The sequence below is a fragment of the Macaca thibetana genome, chromosome 3 (genome assembly GCF_024542745.1).
Source record: "Macaca thibetana thibetana isolate TM-01 chromosome 3, ASM2454274v1, whole genome shotgun sequence".
Taxonomy (NCBI): domain Eukaryota; kingdom Metazoa; phylum Chordata; class Mammalia; order Primates; family Cercopithecidae; genus Macaca; species Macaca thibetana.
This window is the reverse complement of record NC_065580.1, coordinates 141506573-141526572: the sequence shown is the minus strand read 5'-3', so window position 1 is coordinate 141526572 and position 20000 is coordinate 141506573. Positions and strand designations below refer to the sequence as shown.

The 20000-nt window shown below is 44.0% G+C and overlaps 2 protein-coding genes across 4 annotated transcripts in view; both read right to left on the bottom strand.

Moving 5' to 3' along the window:
* LOC126950476 (cytochrome P450 3A7) overlaps positions 1-11862 on the bottom strand; it is a 29751-nt gene extending 17889 nt beyond the window's left edge. Inside the window, 5 exon segments of the mRNA XM_050784027.1 lie at positions 650-749; positions 2294-2346; positions 7386-7479; positions 11627-11654; positions 11657-11862. Coding sequence (XP_050639984.1) covers positions 650-749; positions 2294-2346; positions 7386-7479; positions 11627-11654; positions 11657-11696 — 315 coding nt within the window. The 5' untranslated portion in view covers positions 11697-11862.
* The window catches only part of LOC126950475 (cytochrome P450 3A8), a 156738-nt gene that overhangs the window by 33242 nt on the left and 103496 nt on the right, over positions 1-20000 (bottom strand). The gene's annotated exons all lie outside the window — the stretch shown is intronic.

Here is a 20000-nt window from a genome sequence, read left to right as displayed (position 1 = left end):
AAAAAGACTTGTGACTGTACGATAGCAGCAGGGAGCTATATGGAGATGGAATGGGTCTGCATCTTGATCATGCTGATCATTGCATAAATCTACAAATGTGATAAATTTACGTAGAACTACCCATGCACTCAATACCAGCCTGGCCAATATGGTGAAACCTCGTCTCTACTAAAAATACAAAAATTAGCGGGGCGTGGTGGTACACACCTGTAGTCCCAGCTACTTGGGAGGCGGAGGCAGAAGAATTGCTTGAACCCTGGAGGTGGAGGTTGCAGTGAGCCAAGACCATGCCACTGCACTCCAGTCTGGGTGACAGAGCAAGACTCTGTCTCAAAAAGCAAACAAAGAAAAAAACAAAAAACAAAAACAAAAAACTACACACAGAAATGAGAGCACATAAAACTGGTGAAATCTGAATAACCTGTGTGAACTGCATCAATGTCAATTTCCTGTACTATCGTAACATGAATATGCTGTATTTATAGTTATGCAAGATTGCAAGATGTCAGCACTGGGGGAGTGGGTAGGATGAAGTGTACCTGGAATCTTGCTGCACATTTTTTAGGCAAATGTCTATGAATATATAAGAATTTTAAAATAAAATTTAATCAATCAATGAGTATTTTAATTTCAAAAACTGGATGCTTACCCTCCGGTTTGTGAAGACAGAATAACATTCTTTCACTAGCACTGTTTTGATCATGTTGGGATCTGTGATAGCCAGCACAGGCTGTCGACAGTCATAAAAACTGTGTGGAGAATACAGAGTTGATTAAACATCAACAGCCTTATGCTACAGCTGGAGCCAAACCCAGGAAGCCAGACTTTGATCATGAAAGTAAATCATCAAATGCTCACAAGGACTAAGTGTTTCAAGGGCAGATGCTCTGGGGCCCATGGATATCCAGAGCTGTATGTTCTTTCTACTCAGTCGTGTTGTGTGTATGGGCTGTGCCTGCTCCACAGCACCCTTCAGGCAGCACTGTGGTTTCTGAGGACTTGATGAGACAAGATGAAGTACAAAGAGGCAAAACCTTCTCCCTGTTGCATCTTGTGAACGAACACACCATTACACCTCTTCCACCACTCTTGCCAAACTGCTTGCCCCTCTGACAGGGAACAGCTGCTGCAGTTGGCTGAGGCCACCTTATACAGTCACAGTCCATCAGCCCACCAGGGAACACAATGGTTTAAGAATATTCACCATTTCTTCAAATTCAGCAGAAAGGTATAGACAAAGATATATTTGTATATCCTTCTATTAAAAAGTCTTGGCTTAAAGTTAATAATAAAACAGAACGAAAAATTCTACACTTACACAGAAAGTTAAAAAAAGGAAACAATAGAGCATAAATCGTTTCCCAATCTGTTTCTCTATATCTCTCAACCCTTCTTTCAAAAGCATGTCAAATCCAAAGTTTAAATGAAAGAGTTTTGGCTTTTAACTGAAAGTGAATCGATGTGGGAAGAAGACAGTGCCCTGCATTTATGAGCACATATTAGAAGCATCTGAGACAATGCATGAGATAAAAGGCACCAAGGGAAGAAAAAAAGAAGGGGGGAATAGGGAGATACTGGACAGAACATGATGCTGGGAGTCCCTGGGCCACCAAAGCCTGGAGAAAAGTGGTAACCACAATGCTCCCAGCCTTGTTTAGACCGAAGACCTCAACACCTGATGACATACGGGATCCTTGGTAGGACAAGCCTCAAAGAGTTTTACAATAGCGAGTGTGAACGTTGTGAGAACCAAAATTGTGGCACGTGTGTGTGTCAGTGTGTCTGTGTGCCTATGTGTGTGATTAAAAACCCTGACAAATCACAGAAGGCTATGATGCTTGAGTGCCTGATAACAAAACTATCACAAAAGACTTTGCAAAACCACAAGCTTGCAAATAGCCCATCCCAACTTTACACAAAAATATTTCTGCAAGGACACCTGCCAAGCAACTGCCTGTCCAAACTTGGTGTGGCATCACCCTTGTTACTGATCTTTGTAGTGAAGGAGAACTATTTCAAAACCCATGTGAAGTCCTCCTCATATTTTCCTTGGAACATCTTTGTCTTCCTTTCCCTCCCTGAATTTGCACATAGCTTATAATGGCACACAGATTCCCATTCTAATACTCTACTCCCAAATACGTATCCTCTTCTTTCAGAGAGCCTCTCTGTTTGTAGTTAGGTTGGCAAGAGTTTCATCCCAAGAGGCTCTGGGCTGAGACTGTCCTCTGTGCAGTGGGGTAAACTCATCATAGAAACAAGTCTATCCAATGGAAGTTTCTAGAATACTCACCCCCAGACTTTTCTGTACTTTTTATAACATTCCATGTCAAACGTCCAAAAGCCCTGGGAGGAGAAACAAAATAATATTTGATTATTGTTTTAAATGTACTTAACCCTGCCTCTAATTGGGGCTGAAAACAGTCAAATCCAATGAAATTAGACTTGCCGGCAGTTAGGGGAAGCTTATTTAGAGACATCATAAGGGAAAGGAGAGAAAACAGAGGAGGTATTTGACATGGGAAATTTAAAATCACTCTTGAATTTTCTTTAAGTGTTGTGGATACTGAATGACTGATCCTTGTGTATAAATACTAAGTAACTCCTTGTCTTTCTGATGTCTCTTTGCTTTCCCTGAATGATCACCTTCAGGGGCATGTGGAGAAACTGAGGTTAAGGGAAAGGGAGAGCGTCAGAAGGGAACATACACTCTTTTATCTCTTTGTTCTTCATCCTTTTCATTTATTTCATGAGCTCACTTTAGGATTCTGGCAGAATTAGAAAGTTACAGACATGAGGGACCTCTTTTAGACTAGCAGATTAGGTAAGTGTGAGGCATGTTTTTTTTTTTTTTTTTTTTTTTTTTTTTTTTTTTTTTTTTTTGAGACGGAGTCTCGCTCTGTCGCCCGGGCTGGAGTGCAGTGGCCGGATCTCAGCTCACTGCAAGCTCCGCCTCCCGGGTTTACACCATTCTCCTGCCTCAGCCTCCCGAATAGCTGGGACTACAGGCGCCCGCCACCTCGCCCGGCTAGTTTTTTGTATTTTTTTTAGTAGAGACGGGGTTTCACTGTGTTAGCCAGGATGGTCTCGATCTCCTGACCTCGTGATCCGCCCGCCTCGGCCTCCCAGAGTGCTGGGATTACAGGCTTGAGCCACCGCGCCCGGCCGAGGCATGTTTGTTGAGTGAGAAAATGAGTGAGTGACAAAATGACAAAGAGGACTTGCTTTCCAGTGTTCCAGCTTAACATGGACGTTCTGAAAAAATGTCCCCTCTACACATCGGACACAGCAAATTATGACACTTGCTTGGAGTTTGCACTGGAAAACTTTCCTGTTTCTACATTTCAGGGGTGAAGTTTTAACTATGGAAAAGAAAGTCCCTCGAATGTGTATCTTGGGGGTTCATCTACTAAAGAGTTGACATGGGAAAGATGGTGGGTTTCAGGTCTCTGAGCCCAAGTCTGTATGTATACATCCAGATGGCCTGAGGCAACCAAAAACTACAAATGAAGTGAAACAGCCAGCTCCTGTCTTAACTGATTGACCAACCTTACAACATTCCATTATGACTTGTTCCTGCCCTGCCCCAGTTGATCAATCGATTAACCTCGTGACAATCTTCTGGACAATAAGTCTTACGATCTCCCCACCATGCACCTTGTGACCCCCTCCTCTGCTGACAATAGATAACCTCTTTTAACTGTAACTTTCCACTGCTTACCCCAGTCCTATAAAACTGCCCTACCCCTGTCTCTTTTTGCTGACTCCTTTTTCAGATTCAGTTGGCCTGCACCCAGGTGATTAAAAACCTTTATTGCTCACACAAAGACTTTTTGGTGGTCTCTTCACACGGATGTGCATGACATTTGGTGCCAAAGACCCAGGACGGGGGACTCCTTCGGGAGACCAGTTCCCTGTCCTCACCCTCACTCCATGAGGAGATCCACCTATGACCTTGGGTCCTCAGAACAGCCAGTCCAAGGACATCTCACCAATTTTAAATCGGGTAAGCAGCCTCTTTTTATTCTCTTCTCCAACCTCTCTTGCTATCCCTCCTCCCTTCAATCTCTCCCTTCCTTAATTTCAGTTTCTTTCCCTTTCTGGTACAGACAGAGGAGATGCGTTTTATCCATGAACTCAAAACTCTGGTGCTGGTCACGAACTCAGGAACAGTCTTCCCTTGGTGTCTAAATCACTGTAGAGATGTCTGCCTGGTGATTCACCCACATTTCAGACGTATCTGATCACTGTCCGGATGCCTGCCTTGATCGTTCACCTTGGTGGCAAGTACCACCTCCTCTGGATGGCAAGTACCACCTTCCCTGGGTGGCAAGTACCACCTCCCCTGGGTGGCAAGTACCATCCCCTCATCTCCGTGTCTCTACCTTCTCTTTTCTCTGGGGTTGCCTCCTTCACTATGGGCAAACTTCCACCCTCCATTCCCCCTTCTTCCTTAGCCTGTGTTCTTCAAAACCTAAAACCCCTTTGACTAACACCTGACCTAAAACCTAAATGCCTTATTTTCTTCTGCAATGCTGCTTGGCCCCAATACAAACTTGACAATGGTTCCAAATAACCAGAAAATGACACTTGATTTCTCCATCTTACAAGACCTGGATGATTTTTGTTGAAAAATGGGCAAATGGTCTGAGGTGCCTGACGTCCAGGCATTCTCTTACACATCGGTCTCTCCATAGTCTCTGCTCCCAATGTGACTCATTCCAAATCTTTCTTCTTTCTCTCCTGTCTCTTCCTTCAGTCTCCACCCCAAGCTCTGAGTCCTTTGAATCCTCCTTTTCTATGAACCCATCTGACCTCTCCCCTTCCCACCAGGCTGCTCCTCAACAGGCCAAGTCCCAATTCTTCCTCAGCCTCTGCTCCTCCACTGTATAATCCTTCTATCACCTCCCCTCCTCACACCCGATCCAGCTAACAGTTTCATTCCGAGACTAGCCCTTCCCCCCCACCCAACAATTTCCTCTTAAAGAGGTGGCTGGAGCTGAAGGCATAGTCAGGTGCCTTTTTCTCTATTGGACCTCTCCCATCAGTCACCTTTTAGGCTCTTTCTCATCAGACCCCACTAAATATATACAGGAATTCCAATATTTAACTCAGTCCTACAATTTAACCTGGAGGGACTTAAATGTCCTCCTGACTTCTACCCTCTCCTGAGATGAGCAGGAAACAGTTTATACCATAGCCCAATCTCACACTGACACCCACTGGTGTCATGAGCCAGACCTTCAAGAAGGCACAAGGGCACTTCCCCAAGAGGATCCCCATTGCCAATACAAGATGGACTCCCCAGGTATAACTAGGCGTTTCAACTTCTGTCACAACTTTCTGTAGCCTTTCTAATGATTTTTCTACTAGCATTACAGATATATCACAAACTTTATCAGTCCTTCAGGCCCAGGTTGACTCCTTAGCTGTAGTCATCCTCCAAAGTCGCTGAGGCCTTGACCTACTCACTGCTGAAAAAGGAGGACTCTGTATATTTTTAAATGAAGAATGTTATTTTTATCTAAACCAATCTGGCCTGGTATATAACAATATAAAAAAAGCTTAAAGATGATAAAGCCCAAAATCTCACCACCCAGGCAAATAATTACTCTGGACCCATGTAGACACTTTCTAACTGGGCATCTTGGCTCCTCCCTATTCTTAGTCCCCTGGTACCTGTTTTTCTCCTTCTCTATTTAGGCCTTGTGTCTTGCATTTGGTTTCTCAATTCATACAAAAACGTATTGAGACCATCACCAATTATTCTATATGACAAATTTTACTTTTAACAAGTCCACGGTACCATCATCTGCCCCAAGATCTCTCCACAGCCTAAATTCCTATTCCTTGCAACTCATTATAAAATTTTCTTTAAGGTGTCCACACATCCCCTAATCCCGCTTGAAGCAACCCTGAGAAACATCGCCCATTATCTCTCTGTACCACCCCCCAAGAATTTTTGCTGCCCCAACACTTCACCTCTATTTTGTTTTATTTTTCTTAAAATAAGAAGACAGGAATGTCAGGCCTCTGGGCCCAAGCCTGCACGTGTACATCCAGATGGCTTGAGACAACTGAAAACTACAAAAGAAATGAAACAGCCAGCTCCTGTCTTAACTTTCCACTGCTACGCCAGTCCTATAAAACTGCCCCACCCCTATCTCCCCTCGCTGACTCCTTTTTCAGACTCAGTTGGTCTGCACCCAAGTGATTAAAGACCTTTATTGCTCACACAAAGCCTGTTTGCTGGCCTCCTCACAAGGATGCATGTGAAAGTAGGGAAATTATTGCTTTTGCAGAGGGAAAAAAGATGAAATTACTGGGCAAAAATTAGACAACAGAGCCCTCACTTGGGAGAACTAGAATCTGAGAAACAAGCCTCAGGTATGCAGGAAAGATTGTCTAAGCCAGAGAGCTGACTGCTGTTGCTGGCCCTGTGGAGATGAGCTCATAATTTTCCATCCAGGGACGAGGCCCTGAACAGAGCATCAGATAAGGTTAGGCACAAAGGCTCAGCCAAAGTTCACAGTCCATGTGGCACATAGGACATTCTATTTAGTGAAATTAAATATTTAATAATTTTGTCAAATCATCCCCTTTATAGTGATTTTGCATGTGATTCTGACTTTGTGTAAAAAATAAACCCACAAATTCATATTGTGCTTAAATATCTGAGGTTAATAGACAACCACTATCTCATCTCAGTTACATCCACTCCCTGCTCAGACTCACCCACAAGACGCAACCTTCAAAGGAAAAGAAGTAAAGCAGGACACCTTTGTTCTGTATCTCAAAGTGGCAAAAGATGTCATGGGGAGTAAGAGCTGTGGTAGAGCCATGGAAATATCCTCAGGAAATTTAGCATTTTTTGGAGAGGCTTCAACAAGGTACAAATGACCCAATGGTAAATACTTGGTTTCCCTAATAATAATAAACTGAGTTTCAAAACTGTGCAGGAGGAAGGGAAAAAATGCTATTCATGAGATTTTGCTACAGAGAGGAAATTTTACTCTCATGTCCACAGATAACAAGCCACAATCAGGGGCTTCTGTTCCTACTTTTAATACTAAGTATGACTGTACCTTCCTGGGAACCTACATCAAGCAAAAAGGAAATGCTCTTTATGGTGCTCACAATGTCTGCACATCAAGTTGCTGATCTACCTGAGATTTGGGCTGTTCAACTGCAGCAAACTTGAGGTTCCTGAGAGTTAGCAAGAGAGCCCCAGGGTAAACTTTGCCGTGCTCTGGGTGATGCCTACACACTGTTTCTGAACGTATAAAACCTCAGACCTTCCTCCTGAGGAGAAACATTTTTACTGATGGAACTAAGTTGCTCTTTGCAATCATAAGAAGCAAAAGACGAAGCTCAAAAACACTCACCTTACGGAAAGACAAAACATTTCCGAAAAAAGGCAGAGGTGTGGGCCCTGGAATTCCAAGCTTCTTAAAAAGTCCATGTGAATGGGTTCCATATCTACAAAGTGAAACAGAAATCAGGCCACAGGGATTGTGACTTTATAGATATAGGGACTGGTGAGTCACTGACTGAGGAACTGGAATGCTCAAGAGAGGGAGGTAACATTAAGGCAATAAAAGATAACAGTAACTCTGACGACAATGATTATGTTGTTCATAAGGTCCTTTGGCACCTCCACCATGAGACACCAAAAAGTTACAATGATTAGCTCAAAGCAGCAGAAGTCTTCATGGTCCCATTCCTGGAATGAATACTTGATAAATGTTCTCAAATGTGAATGATCCTGAGAGGTTCAGGCAGGAATTCCTCCAGGGCACTTCATTCCCTTATGCCTTTTTAGTAAGTGAACTCTTCCCTGATTTTGGGATTCTCATTCTAGGTAGAAAGGGTGAATTTTTTTTTTTTTTTTTTTTTCCTGCAGTGATGATGAGATTTTGCATCACTACATCCACTCGGTCACAGGGGGTCACTGAGAGCCTATGGTGACCCTGTCTTTAGAATTTGCTCAGAGTCATTTATGCTTTCCCTTCCCTCTAAGCTCTGACCCTGTTTTAGGAACTGGGCCTTCTTAAGCCGTCATTCACAGAGAGGTGTTGGAGGAGTCACGGAGTCCTTATTTCTACAGATTGATATAACTGTGCTCCAGGCTTCCATTGGCCTCGTAGAAATGCGAGCACCTTTCAGCTACACTTAAGTCTCTGTGGTCAGATGATCTGGTTGATTTGAGCTACTGGGGAGGATGATTGACTCATATTTCCCTGAATGACAGTGTGCAGAAGAATCACAACTAAGAACCAGGACATTCCTCCTCTTGTGGAATCTTGCCTTCTAGCTGGTGATATTCACCTGATAAGCACAGTGTCAGTGATATGGTCTTAATCTGTGCCCCTACCCAAATCTCATGTTGAAATGTAATCCCCAATGCTGGATGTGGGGCCTGATAGGAGGTGATTGGATCCTAGGAGCAGTTTCTCATGGTTTCACACCATCCTCCTTGGGTGCTGTCCTTGTGACAATGAGTTTTTATCAGATCTGGTGGTTTATAAGTGTGCAGCACCTCCTCCCCACCCTCTCTTGCTTCTGCTCCAGTCATGTAAGATCTGTCTGTTTCTCTTTCACCTTCTGCCATGATTGTAAATTTCCTGAGGCCTCCCTAGAGGCAGAAGTCACTATGCTTCTTGTACAGCCTGCAGAACCATGAGCCAAATACATCTCTTTTCTTTACAAATTATCCACCCTGTGATATTTCTTATAGCAATGGAAGAAAAGACCAAAACATCAGACATGCTCTTTTTTTTCAAGGTGATCAATTACAAAGCAGTTTATTGCCTCTGCACATGAACTATCTCTGTTGGAAAACGCATTAAGGCTGCTGTTTCCTAAGGCAGGCCTGCTTGCAACTCATCTTTGATGGGTCACGTGTGGACTCCCCAAACTAGGGGTTCTGGATGTGTGAAGACCTTCCCAGTCTGATATTACTGAGAGGTGGAAGACTGGAGGAAGAAGAAAGGCTGATGGAAGAGGTCACCAGCCATCAATTCAACCATGAATCTGCTAGTCCCACAAGCTTGGCCCCAGAGAGGCAAATTGGGAAAATGTGGCTGAAAAATATGGTGTATATAAAAGGATCCATATGTCTCATATGTGCTTTCAGCTGAAAGGCACCTTCTAATGTCCACGTACCTTCCTGTTGATAGGAAAAGATGCAGTATTCCACATAAGTAACCACAAAATGTTCCAGACAGTTGAATTAGGACCTTGTTTTCTCTTTTTTAAAAGGGTTGTCCTTAAGGCAGTATAGGTTCCAAACGTTCTGTACAAATCCAGTGACTCTGATAATATGTGGCAAAATACAACTGAGAAATGGCCTGGAGGCTCGTGTTTGGAGAACCCAGCAGAGACAGCATAGCCAGGCCCAATAGTGCATTTGGATCCTTGCCTCAGAACAGTTAGTGGAAGTGTGTGCACCATCTACCAAAACCAGGGTGACCTTGGGTTCTCCCACTCCAGTTCCTTCCTTTGTTGTCACAGCCAAGTCAAATCAATGACACTAATTTCTGCTTCTAAACTTTCTACAAGTTACATGATCTCTCAGGCCAGGACAAACTATTGAGTTAATGTGTCAGCAGCATTGGCCCCCAGGAAAGATCTAGGCAAGTGTCTGGTACCATGTCAAGGCAGAAGCTGGGCTGGGCAAACTGTTGCGTTTCTTTCTAGCTTCCCTCTGTTTGGTAGAGTAATGCTGCTTTAGTTTTCAATGAAGAGGCTAACAGAAAAGCCAGTCATCTATTGCACATAATTGTATAGGCCTAAGAAGGACATGGTCTACACTATAGCTTCTGAATACTGGGCTGTACCGGCATCTTGTAAGTCTCAGGTACTATCTGCCTGACTGCCAGATCTGAAGTGACAGCCCCACAACATGGCCAACCACACACAGATGACACTGATGGTGCCCCTGTGTCCAAGCTTGAAGCAGATGAGATGCCAAAATGTTTGCCCTTCAAGTGACCTCCACTAGGGGGACAGGAACCATGAATATCTATTTGGAGTTCTACCTGAGGGGTGAGGAATATTTTCTCACTTCATCTTGATCCTACCTGGATGCTTTTGCTATCATCACAGACTCACAGTCTTGTTTACTTCCTTGCCCTGAGAGTTAAGGATAACCTGCTAAGCAGATTTATTTGAAATGGGGGTATTGAAATAAACTCTTGAGAAGGTATTTTTAAAAAGACACATGCAATCTTGTCATAGAGATATACATTTGTGCATTAGACTCATATTCCTGACATTATTCTGGAAAGGTGAGGTTATTTTATACATATTTATTGTCACAAATACTGAACTAATAGCCCTCTTTTATCACCCAGAAGGAACATGTTGGAAATCGTCTATCTCCAAAAAAAATCTGGCTTTAAAAAGGATGAATTTAAGCCATGTCAATTCATGTTAAAATGCCAGTAGATGGAAACTATGTTACCCCAACTCACCAAATTGCTAAACTTTCTGTGAAAGAATTAAAACGAGGTTTGTATTTTCTATTTTCATATCACCATGTTTCCTTACTCTTTTTTTTTTTTTTTTTTTTTGAGACGGAGTCTCGCTCTGTCGCCCAGGCTGGAGTACAGTGGCCGGATCTCAGCTCACTGCAAGCTCCGCCTCCCAGGTTCACGCCATTCTCCTGCCTCAGCCTCCCGAGTAGCTGGGACTACAGGCGCCCGCCACCTCGCCCGGCTAATTTTTTTGTATTTTTTAGTAGAGACGGGGTTTCACTGTGCTAGCCAGGATGGTCTCGATCTCCTGACCTCGTGATCCGCCCGTCTCGGCCTCCCAAAGTGCTGGGATTACAGGCGTGAGCCACCACGCCCAGCCCCTTACTCTTAATAACTGTGAAATTGAGTTAGTAAAATGTGACAGGCAGGAAGCCTCCACTACACAGTAGGGAGTGACACTTCTCTCCACCTGCCCTAGCATGTCAGGATCCCACCGGTGAGAAGATTCATCCTCTTCTCCTGCAAGTTAAAGGGAAAAATGTAAAATCCAAATTCTGGTTTAGTAAGCTGGGTCCAAACCATTGTCAATTAGATTATCCTGTATCAATGCTGTCCCTGAACCCTTCTTGACACTAGAGATGGATGGGGGAGAGGCTTATTTATTCCTTTATAGATCTGCAAAAGATCCATCGTAACCTGTATATGTTTGTAGCGTCCAAAACTTAAGCTACTTCTCCTTGAAAATCTTTTTTTTTTTCTTTTTTGAGATGGAATCTCACTCTGTTACCCCGGCTGGAGTGCAGTGGCATGATCTCAGTTCACTGCAACCTCTGCCTCCCGGGTTCAAGTGATTCTCCTGCCTCACCCTCCCAAGTAGCTGGGACTACAGGTATGCACCACCAAGCCCAGGTAATTTTTGTAATTTTAGTAGAGATGGGGTTTCACCATGTTAGCCAGGCTGGTCTTGAACTCCTGACCTCAGGCAGTCCACCTGCCTCGGCCTCCCAAAGGGCTGGGAGGACAAGTGTGAGCCCCCACGCCCGGCCTGAACATCCTTTTTGATCTTCAAAACAGAGAAGGGAAAGAGAGGCCTGATTAGCACCCCAAGTCCAAGGAAACAGAGAAGAGGAGCCTGGACAGTTACTCACAGATAGAGGAGTATCAGGCTGACAGCCAGGGAAGCCAGGTTTCCACGGCCAAGTCTGGGATGAGATCCATCACTATTTTCCTTCCTTATCTCTCTCCTCCGAGTCTTCCTTTCAGCTGTGTGCTGCTGTTTGCTGGGCTGTGTGCATGGAGCTTTCCTGCACTGCACAGCAGTGATTCATTGAGGCTGCTGGATTGTTTATATGCTGGAGAAGGAGGCAGGGCTGGAGTGGCAGCCAGTATCAGGGCCACCTGTGCTCTGCCTGCAGTTGGAAGAGGCTTCTCCACCGGGCAGTTGGCAAAGAATCACACACACCCCTCATTGACCTGCTTTGAGTTCATGTTCTATGTGAAATCAAAAACAACTCAATCAATGTTACTGGGGAGTCGAAGGGTTCTGGGTTCTTATCAGAAACTCAAATGGAGCCATTGGCATGAAATCTATTAAATCTCCTCTCTCCTGCCCTTGTCTCCATGGCTGTCCTCATTCCAGAATACTTGAAATTCATCCCAACAAGCCATGCCTGCAGATCTTTATCTATGCCTGGTGTGTGCCTGTGCCCCCTAGAAGACTTATACACATCCTTCCAAACCCAGCCAGACAAAGCCTTCTCTTAGAGTCTTTCCTCACCAACGTCCTCACACACATTTAACCGTTTCCTCTCCTGGGTACTTTCCATCCCCTTCATGCAGTCCTATTGTCCTCTTTCCTCTTTACCACCATTGTGTGTTTCCATGCCTGTTTCCCTTAGCAGAGGTGAGCTCCTCAAGGGCATAGTCTGGTCTTATTCACTGTCATGGCTCCGGTCCCTATCAGGTTGCTGTATACACAGTTGGTTACCAGTAAGCCGGTGGAGTTGACTTGGCCGAAATTGCTGGTTCCCTGCATGTGACTTCCTGTGACTTTGTGGTGACTACTCCATCTTCTTAGGTCATTAATACAGCCAGAGCTCTTGGCTGTGCCTCAGCTGCTGTCACTGCACTTTCAGGCAGGTCCACTGTGATTCTGTTGGCAAGAGGACCCCTAAAAAAGACACAGGGCATGGATAAGATGGAGCTGATGGCTTCGTGGAATAGTATCAATTTGTGCTGCTTCCTGTGAAGCTTTCAAAGTCCTGCATAGACAGCAATCAGACAGGTTCTTTACCAAAGAGTGGTCCCTACTCTCTGGATATGCTGCATGTCTGGAAACAGTAGGAGAGAAAGGAGAGAAGAGAACAGCTGCCCAGATGACCAAGTGGACCCCAACCACCTCAGCCAGCAAAGATGGGGCAGCGGTCACTGCAGGTCACACAGCATCAAGGACTCCAATAAATGGTCCCAGCCTCTTGGGAGTGGAATTGCAATTCAAAGAAAATGGCTTCTTTTTGACAAGTGGAGGATTTTCTAATGGGAGGAGAGCAGGCCCCAGGAGCTGCTAGAGATGAGGCCTGTAATAGCAGTTTCTGCCACCTGTGAGCCCCCTGACCCATTCCTGATGGGAGAGATCTCAGTGATGAGGGTGTGAAAATCATATCAGCTCATTATCATCACTCAGACCCAAGTTCTGTGTCTGCTTGGCCTGATGAATGGATTACATAACAAACAAAATCTCAGAGTTCTTAAAACTCAGTAGAAATAGATGATGTTTAAGCTGTGCTTGTGTGCTTCCTTCTCTCTTTATTCTTTCTCACACTCAGCTGTCCTGCAGAAACTGATACCCTAGAAAGGCACCTTTTCCCATCCCTCCGGCCCCTACGCCTCCAGGGCTGCTCAGGACCTGGGATGAGTGGGTGAACATCATGCCAGATTCCATGTCAGATTCAAGGCCAAGTGGGTAATGTCACATGCAGTGTTGTGCCAGGTGTGTTGTGGGAGCCACATCTTCCTTGGGGACAGCCTAGTGAAGCAGGAGACACATAAACATGTTTGGATGGAGGTATGCATGTGCCATAACTCTGGAATCCCTGGAATAACGGAGCCCTAGATAGGTACCTAAGAAAAGAAGTGACAGCAAGTGTCAAACCAACAAAGGACAGACATGGGAAGGTGGGTGACAGTCCCCAGGAGAAGCAGGATAAAAGCCCAGGGAATTCTGATACATATCTATTTCCTTTCAGTGGCTTCACTGAGCACATGACATAGGGCCATGCTCCTATCTCCTGTTTACAGATGTAGAAACTGAGGCTCAGTGATTGCAAGTAGCTTCCCAGCTGCTACTGATCACAATAAAACATTATAAAAAGCTAACAGGAAGGGAGATAGAAGGTCCTCTGCTGCTCTGGTGCACCTGCCATTCCCTGCTAAGCATCACCATGGGAAATAGTGAGACTCAAGGCTGCAACCACAAATTGGTTGAGATTTGTGTTCCTGTCTCAAGGGTTACTCCCAGCACCACCCCATGGGTCTTCTAGAACAAAGGACTCCATCTCATCTCAGCAGGGAGAAAGAAAGATGCAGTTTCTGACCATATCAGTGGCATTGCTGGAGGATCTCCCTCTCTATGTTCCCACACTGAGAGGTGCACAGAACACACTCAGACAAGTAAAGATTCCAGTGTCATCTAATGACTATCAACAACTTCATTAGCTCACCTAAACCCAGAGCCTTTCTTCTCATTTTTTTTTTTTTTTTAGAAACAAAACTCTTATGGAAACGAATATGTTTTCTTCTTTCCTCTAAAGCACATGATTTTTATTCTAAGATAAAGGTTTACCTGCCTTACAAACTTCAGTAGGTTGTCTGACTGGTTGGAATCTATACCAACGGTGATAGATTAATCGTTGCTTGGAACTCAAATGCATCCACCACTGTGTCCTAACTAATGCAATTGGTGGTGTTCTGCAAAGGAAAATAATTGAAGACATGTTCTGCCACTTAATTCCACAGATGGTAACATATGCTAACATTTAGGGACTTGCCTACTGAGAGCTGCACTGAATGTGTCAAGGAAGATACTATGTATTTGAAGAACACCAAACAACCACATGCCTCTCCCCTACTCATTTCCTGTATTAAAGCATTTATCATGTTTTTAAAGCTGTGCTCTCAGTACTGTGCTCCCAGACATTATTCTTGGTCTTGGTCAACTTTGACCCTAAGCACGTGGAGAAGAGACAAATAAGCAGATAATTATAGTACAGCTAAGGAAAAATTATCATAAAACTGTGAGAAATATAATGTCCTTGTCAGCAATGAATGACTTTTTTTCTTTCTTGGTCTGGTTTCCATTGGATCAAAGTTAAATCTCAACATTCAGAGAAGCACTAGGCTCAGATATCACATCAGTGGACAGGCTGTCCAGGGACTCAGTGATGCAAGAAACACCATCACTCCGATATTTTCGTCCTTTTATATTGGTAGCCCAAGTGGTACCTCTCTTCTGGGAAGCTTGTCCTGACTTCCAGTGGCCAAATGAATTGCTGGTGGTAGGGGGAAGCAACATTGCTCTGGAATTATTTGTGTATCAGATTCAAATTTCACAGGTCATGATCTTGAGGATGTAAACCAAAAAAACAGAAAAAACATAAACAAAAAAAGGAAGATTATCTCTCTGTAAGTCAGCTCTCAAGTCCCCATTCTTCTCAGTAGGGGAAAACTTGATTTTGCAGGTTGAGGTGACCAGGTGGTACCTAAGTTTTGTTTTTATTTATTTATTTTTAAAATTGTTTTGAAACAGGGTCTCACTGTGTTGCTCAGGCTGGAGTTCAGTGCTGTGATTATAGCTCACTGTAGCTTCCAACTCCTGGGTTCAAGTGATCCTCCTACCTCAGCGTCCTTAGTAGCTAGTACTACAGGTTTGCGACCATGCCCAGCTAATTTGTAGTACAGATGGGGTCTAGCTATGTTGCCCAGGCTGGTCTCAAATTCCTGGCCTCAAGTGACCTCCGGCTGCTGTCTCCTAAATTTCTGGGATTTTAGATGGGAGCCACCATACCTGGCCTTTAAGTTTTGGTGGCTGGAGGAGGTGAGTAGCTAATGCTTTTGGGCCTCATGCTTGGGGGTGGTGTTGAGAGTGACAGGTCCATGGACATATACTCTATGTACAGGATGAGGTAGGTGCCTGACTTCGATGCTACTGTATGTTGGTTAACCTGTATGCCTGCTGTGCTCACAGCATGTGGCAAGCACTAAATATAAGAATCAGAATCCTTGCCCTTATGAAGCTAGCTCTCCAATAGGAGAAAGAGATACCAAACAGCCACACAAATTATACTGAATTACAAATTGGGATAAATGCTATGAAGTAAAAGAACCCTTTACTTAAGCTCCCAGTGGTATCAGATGCTGTTGATCCTTCTTTCTTTCCCTAAACTCCATCTGTCTTTGAAAGACATGAATACAACACAATCAACAGGACTTGACGGATGGAAAGTGTGAAACCTTGGACATTCCTGGGCCTGTTTCCTCATCTGTCCATGGGGGAAATTGACCAGAATTGGCTTATGAAAACCAACATCCTCCTTGTCCCATTCAGAAGACCCCTGAAGGACTGCCTGCCTCTCAACCTCTGTGTCCCTCTAGGGTTTTCGAAGACATTTCCTGTCATCTATCTTCCTCTTAAGGATCACTTAGGGTCCACCAGGTCTTCCAGCCCAATCAAGGACCAACAGCTCCTGTGGGCAGGAGGAAGAACAAAGGTGGGATAGGATGGAACTGGGAGAAGATAACCACCCATTTAGGCCCTGAACTTTAAATTCTGGATTGGTTTCCTAACTGAGATTGCAGAGAATGGCTTTCACACATTCTCACACTCACTCACAGTTCTTACTCCAGGAAATGATAGTGAATACATGTCATGCTAAGTGCTTGCCCTGCATTAACTGATTCAATCTGTCCAACAACCCCATGGTATTGATATTTTTATGATCCCTGTTTTACAGATGAGCAAACTAAGCCACAGGAAGGTTAACTGACCCATCCAAGGTTACATCACTAATTGCTCTAGCAGAGCCAGGATTCATATTTAGATCCTCTAGCTTGAGAGCCCAGGGTCATAATTTTTTGACACAAGCCCAGCCTTGCTAAGGTCACACCGAGTTAGTGGGGAACTAGTAATGCAGCTCAGGCCTTCTGAATTGGTAGTGGCCAGAGCTCTGCCCCTACACTGGAACAAAGTGAAGTCCCCTAGCAAACTTGTCAGTGAGGGCTGGGGTGAAGTAATGTCCTTTCGTCTCCCTCCCTGCCCTTGCCCTGAAGTATGTGCACTTCTGTAGACTTTATGACAAAAAAAGAAGAGGAGCTCTGTCTCTCTTGCTGCCTTGCGAAGAGAGTGCCTTCTTCCCCTTTGCCTTCTGACATGATTGTAAGTTTCCTGAGGCCTCCCCAACCATATGGAACTGTGAGTCAATTAAACCTTTCTTTGTAAATTAAAAAGAAGAAGAAGAGAAGGAGGACTTAATCATGACTGTTTGCTTTCTACTCCATTCTAGAGTGTCTATTTCTTGATAAAGTAACAACTAACATCTTCATGGAAATTCACAATTTATACAGTTCTTTCCCAACTCTTTTAATGATCAGCAAGAAAACTGTAAGATGGGTAGTGTTAGGATGATTTAACTCATACTTTATAGATGTGGAAACAGACAGTTAGAAAGAGACTTCAGAAGTGACTAAGCCATGAAGCCAGGGCATGGAGAAGGACATTGGGATTACAAATTGTGCCAGTGGCATTTTTGCTAGGATTCCAAGGAGGCTCGTAACACAGCATGGCAGGTTGTGTCAGCCACACATGAGATAAATATTACCCTCTACACTTCCCAGCACACTGCCAATGTAGTTATAAAACGCTACAGAGCTGGTTGTGACCATGAAAACAACATGTGCATCCTAAACTTCACTAAATTGTGTACTCAGTGAACTCATGGTTTCAGCAGAAAGGGTAATGTTGCAAATAATTCTGACATGTCGCAATCAGAATCATTTGTGTTTCCAGGAAAGCGAAAAGTAAAAGGTAATGAAACCAACATGTCAAAGAGAAATCTGAGAATATGAGGCAAATTTCAGAAGAGCACATGGAAGGGAATAAATGAAACAGGAAATTGGTGAAAGTATGAAGATTGTCATAGATGTGTTACAAAACATCAGCAAAACCTACACCGTTTCTCATATTCCTTATTTCAGTAACCTCCGAACTTGCTTTGCCTGACCCTGGGCGGGCCTTACCCAGGGAGTTCCCGACTCAGCCACCAGACAGCGTCTCAAAAAACATGGATCTTGAAACATGTTTCCTTGACTTCAGTCCTTCCAACTGTTCCTATCACCCACAGGATAAAATCTAAGTATCTCTAGGAAGTAACACAAGACCCTTTCTCATTTGGCCACTGTCAGTTTCTTCAGCCTGTCTCAGTCCACTCTTCAAATGTACACAATGTTTTAAGCAAATGGTGTGATTGGCCTGTCCCCAGGCTCCACAAATATGACATGTCCATGTCTCCTTGTGTCCACACAAGTTGTTCTTTAGTATAGAACAGGTCCCGCCCAGATTCCATCTGGTGCATTCCTAACCATCCTTCAAGAGTCAACCAGGGCATCATCTCCCCAACAAGCCTCTTCCATGATCTCAGCAGGCAAGTGCTGGAGAGGGTCCTACTGGTGCTTTCTCACAGTTTTAACAGCCAAACATGCAGTGGCTGTCATCCTGGGATGCTCACAGAAGTCACATGCGTGGGGAGCTTTTAAAAACCACAGCTTCACTGGGCGTGGAGGCTCAGGCCTGTAATCTCAGCATTTTGGGAGGCTGAGGTAGGCAGATCATGAGGTCAGGAATTCGAGACTAGCCTGGCCAAGAGACCAGAATGGCCTATATTGAGAAACCCCATCTCTACTAAAAATACAAAAATTCGCCAGGCGTGGCGGTGGGTGCCTGTTATCCCAGCTACTTAGGAGGCTGAAGCAGAAGAATTTCTTGAACCCAGGAGGAGGAGGATGAACTGAGCCGAGATCAGACCATTGCACTCCAACTCCAGCCTGAGTGACAGAGCAAGACTCCAACTCAAACAAACAAACAAACAAACAAACAAACATAAGACCCACAGTTTCCTGGGCCTATCAGAAATGAGAAGGGGTTGCCCAGGGGCCTAACAACGAGGAGGCAGGGACCATTGAGGGCCATCTGGAGAGACTCCAAAATGTCCCATCTATCCAGAGACATGAAAAAGAAGGCATCATGCCCAACTCATTCCATGAGGGCCACATGATCCAAATCAGAAAAAAATCAGGACTGTAAAGGAAGATGGCATGCCAGTGTCATTCATGAGCATCAGTGCAAAAATCCTGAGCAAAATATTACCAAGTCAGAGACAGCAGTGTTCAAAGATGATACACCATGACCAAGTTGAATTTAAACCTGAGACTCAAGAATAGTTAACAGAGAAAAAGTATAAATACCAATGATTTCATCAACAGATTAAAGGAGAACGATTATAAGGTCATCTCAATTGTTTTAGGAAGAGCCTTTGATAGTTCAGTAATAATATATTAATAATATATGATAATATGCGACCCCCATTTATGATATAAAAAACCTTCAACACCTAATAGCAGTGAATTTTTCTTAATCCGATGAAAGCATCTACCAAAAAAAACATTAGAGGAAACTTTATTCTTAATAGTATAAAAACATTATCCTCTTATACCTTCTTAATGCTTACAATGTGCACAAATTATCTTTTCAAAACTAGTAACTTTTTTTAAACAAAAAAATCCTATCAATTAACTTACTTTTTCTGTAATTGAAAAGAATATCATAACTTGTCCTTGTCAGAAGTCCAGCTTGTGATTCACCTGGGGTCAACACAGGGCAAGGTTTAATAATCACTGAAATAATTAAACATTGTAATGCCTCATGGGGCTGCTTGAACTGACATGATTTCAAGGGCCCCGAGAGCCTGTGGGAAAGCAGAGGGTCAGAAAGTTCATTCAGCTGAGATTATCTCAGTTTACAAACTGGAGTTTATGACCTTCAGTTGGGACATGAGTTTCTTTGATTATCAAATGAAAGGAATGAACCATTTTTCCAGAATAAACCAGCATCCAGCATTTTTCCATGAAGTTCCAAGAGGACCCCAGGGAGACATGTTACTAGGAAGCTTGCCAAACCCAGTGACTTTCCAGGGGGCCTGCTCACCCAAGTGCAGCCCATGCCTGACACCCAGCCCTCAATGCCCTATTCTGATCGGTTACATGGTTATCTCCAGAACCATGGGCCCTCTCTATCAGTGTGAATGGGCTGTCCACTCTGCCCAGTGCTATGACACAACACAGGGGAACAGAACCATAAGGGAAAATGTGAATAAGACCTTCACAGAAGGAGTCATGCTGAGACCCAAGGTGGGGGTACTTCACCACACCGAGGGAACTGGGGAGACACCAGGAGTTCTGGGAAGGCAGAAAAAA